At 35.7% G+C, this 4,048-nt stretch overlaps 1 protein-coding gene across 1 annotated transcript in view; it reads right to left on the bottom strand.

The window, feature by feature from the left end:
- Window positions 1-4,048, bottom strand: part of LOC108532435 (low-density lipoprotein receptor-related protein 1B-like) — a 614,569-nt gene that overhangs the window by 173,626 nt on the left and 436,895 nt on the right. Inside the window, 1 exon segment of the mRNA XM_017876508.1 lies at window positions 181-345. Coding sequence (XP_017731997.1) covers window positions 181-345 — 165 coding nt within the window.

The raw sequence follows: 4,048 nt of genomic DNA, 5'->3' as shown, positions 1-4,048 counted from the left end.
TTTTGTTTTGGGAAAAAAAAAAAAAAAAAAAAAAAAAAAAAAAAAAAAAAAAAAACCAAACCCACCTCCAATTTTAATATATGTATACATGATACTGACATGTTAGGACATTTTCCAGTGTTGTAAATATTATCTGAGGAAATAAAAAACAAAATCCAGAAAAGAGATAATTTTTTAAACCTGGCATCTGTCCACACTATCCTTTTCTCAAAGTGGTCCACAGTTAGTCCATTAGGCCAAGCCCCAGTTTTCATGTCTTTGTAGATGGTTTTTCTTGCAGCACCACTCATAGAGGCAGATTCAATGCGAGGAAAATTTGCATCCCAGTCTGTCCAGAAAAGAATTCTTAAAAGAAAAGAAATAATGCTATTGTTTCAGTCATTCATTTCACAGATATTTATTGTCTACTATGTTCTAGGCACTGCATAGGTGTTCAGTCACAACAGAAAGAGATGTATTATCTACCCTCATGGAGCTTATGGTCCAGTGGAGGAGTCAGACTAAATAAGTGCATAAATATATAATGATGACTTGTGAAATATTTTGAAAAAAATTACTATGAGAGAGAATAGCAGGTGACTGACCTACTTAGAGAAGGTGATCAGAAGAAAAGCACTTTGAGGAGTGATATTTATACTAAAACTGAAGAACGAGATGGGCAGTATAAAGAGCATGGCAAGTAGAATAAACAACATATGCTAAGACCCTAACAGGGAAAAGAATGTGGGCTATTTGAGGAACAGAAATAAGGTCAATGTATTGGAAGTATAGTGAGTAAGGAGGAGAGGGGAGGAATAGGAAGTCAAAGAGGTGATCTTACGGGTGTTGTAGGGTAAGATAATTATTTTGGATTTTATATTAAGGGAATAAGAAGTGCATGGACCTTTGGTAGCTTTTAAGCAGAGGAGAAATGTTATTCTGTATATTTAGTAAATATATACAGACATAGTGACAGCGACAAGAGACAGACAAATTCCCAGGCAGCCACAAATGGGTCCCCGGTGAAATTCAACCTTCAAGCCAGGGCAGTCTAACGCCTGAAAACCGGGCTACCAGTTCTGGATTGAATCCATGAACCAGAGTGAGAACTTCCATCCATGTCTTATCCACTCTCTCTTAATTGGTTCTTTCTGAATGATGCCTTTAGTCTATTGAATGATTTCATTTCCAAGCCCACCCATAAACCAATTAGCAAGCATTTCCCCATTTGAAGCCCATAAAAACCTGCAGCGAAGCCTCAGAGAAGGCTACCCACTTTCAAGTCCCCTCTTGCTGTTGAGAGCTTTTCTTTCACTCAATAAATTTTACTCTGCCTTACTCCCTCTCCAATGTCCATGTACCTTATTCCTTTTGGTCATGGGACAAGAACCTGGAGTCACTGAACTACAGGAGTGAAAGAGCTATAATGCTCCTGCTTGCCAAGTTACATGTGGCAGGAGGAAAAGAGCTGTAACACTCCTGCCTGCTGAATTAGGGGAATAAAAAACCCGCAATAGTGATGAGACAGTATATCTGTCTAATCAGTATGTACACGGGATATACTGTACCAAATACAGATACACTGTCTAATCAATGTGGCTATTACACAGAGAATAATAGTGAGGCAAGAGTATGAGCATGTTAAGTGGTTATATAAAAGACCAGAAAAGATGATAGTGGTCTAGAATATGGTGGTGGCAATAAAGGAGAGAAGTGAGTTGATTCAAGATATAATTTGAAGGTAGAATTGTCAGGACTAGCTGATGGACTGGGTGTAAGAAATGAGGTAAGAAACAATCTCAGGAGACCGTCCATTTCTTGTTTCAGCAATCTCGGATTGAGGGAAGGATACGGTGTATAGGGATTCCATTAAGTGAAAGGGAAAAATGGAAGAGGAACAAATTTCAAGAGTTTAGAATTGAGTGTTGATGGGTGTAGACAGTGTTAGGGCTCCGAGAATAAAATGCCAAAGTATGGTGCTTTGGCATGCTGAGCACTTTTTTGAATTAAAGGAAATTTAAAGTTCATGGAAGCTGCCTTTCAAGAATGTTCTAACCTTCTCTTCTTGCTCTCTTCCTTGCCCCAAACACAAGGGAGGGGCTCTCTGGAAGTACCCTTATTTGACTGAAGAAAACTTCTTTCAAAAGAAATGCAATTGTCTGAAAACCATTCCCTTGGAATCTCATTAAATAACCAGGAATGATTAAACAACAAAGATGAAAAAAGACTCATCACCACACCCAGACAGACTTTTCATCTATTCTGACGGAAGCTCTGAGAGATTTTCTGAGAGGCTTTATTTGTATGCTAAGACAATGTTTGTTCACTGTGAGGTTCTGTCCTTCACCTTTCTGGAAATTACAGCCACTTACCTCAGAGGTCAGAGGAACGTTGGCCCAGGACATTGTCTATTATTTGAGCTCATTCAATTCCCCTGAAAATTATTTACCACTCCTCAAAATACCTTACATTTCCCATTTCCTTCTCCTGTATGAAGAGGGCATATAAGCCTCAACCATCTGGCTTTCTGATTCTTTATTTTGTATGGCTCCCGTGTACACTTGCACGTTAATAATCCTGTACGCCTTTTCTTCTCGTAATTTGTTGCCAGTTTATTTCAGGACACTTGAACCTCCAGAGAGGGAGTGAAAAATTCCCTTTGCTCTTACAGCAGCAATCAAAAAGAGAAAGTAATGTTGCAGTACATGTTTCCATCAGGTCTGGCAATATTTTGTTGATAAATGGTAAAATTGTGAAATTGTAAAAAAAAAAAAATTGCTCTTCATGTAATTATATATAGCTTTGTTAATTTTTGACTCTTCTATTATTCTGCATAATCCTTGAAAATAGGAATTTGGTAAATTACCTTGTAAAATGAAACAATCCTTTAAAACAAAATTTAAAATTCAATTAACCCATCTTCCTTTTAAACAAATTTTATGTGAATTTAAAGAAATGTGAAATGATGTAAAGTAAGTATTCACCATGACTTCTATTTTTGAAAAGACTATAGTCTGTTATAGAAAACAGGAATTACAAATATGAAATGATTAGAGGACAATTTAAAACATTATATTTATAAACAGAGTAATTACATATGCTAAAAGAGTATGACAAAAAGGGAAGAAAGATGAGAGTGGAACTTCCTATGTAAGTTAAAACACTGACATTTGGTAAGTGTTATTAGATAACTGTGTCAATATTAAATAGTGGTAATATATTTGTGTAAAACAAACTTGGATCAAAGTTGGAATTTGTCACTTAGTTCTGCATACTTAATCTCAAACCCCATTTTCTCATCTGAAAATCAAATCTGTTATAGTATACATTTGTTTGGAACATTAGATGAGATAATGGATGTAAACAATTTAGCACACAGAATGATTAGCACAGAGAAAAGATTTTTGTTTGTACATGCATGTTCACACATATTGATAGAGAATAAATATTTTTTAAAGGAAAACTTGCAGTCTTGCCAGCTGTTAAGGAAACAGAGAAGGGGAGAGAAGGAGGGAGAGAGAGAAAATACTAATATCTATGTTTAAATGCTACAACAGTGCCTATGTGAAAGTAGATTAGTTTTATGAAGCAAACGTGAATCAAAGTCATGAGAATATGATTGAGGGCAAGAGATCATAGGATTTGATTCATCTCATAGAATTTATTTCCAACAATGGGTTTCTATTAGTTACTTTTTAAAAGAATTTTAGTTTCATGGAGATGTGAAAGGAAAATAAATTTTAGAGATTTTTGATTTTGACTACTATAGAGGCTTTATTTATATAACAAGGCCAACATTTTGCTAGCCAGGCCAAACTGAAAGAGCAATGGCTGTCACCCCATGTTGCAGTTTGATGGCTAAAGTTCTGCCTTCTTTTTTTTTCCACCATGATAGCCTGGGTTTGGTTCCTATATAAAGCCTTTTCTTGTTTGATACTTGGTAATTCTGAAATAGCAGCAATTTATCCTAGCTGAAATATAGTAATGACATTTTAAAATATATTTTTTAAGGAGGTCAATGGTTAGAAGTCAGCTTAATTAAAAGCTAACATCCAAGATGTGTGTGTGT

Source organism: Rhinopithecus bieti, unplaced genomic scaffold (assembly GCF_001698545.2).
Source record: "Rhinopithecus bieti isolate Rb0 unplaced genomic scaffold, ASM169854v2 scaffold_10356, whole genome shotgun sequence".
Classification (NCBI taxonomy): Eukaryota; Metazoa; Chordata; class Mammalia; order Primates; family Cercopithecidae; genus Rhinopithecus; species Rhinopithecus bieti.
This window is presented reverse-complemented; position numbering and strand designations above follow the sequence as displayed.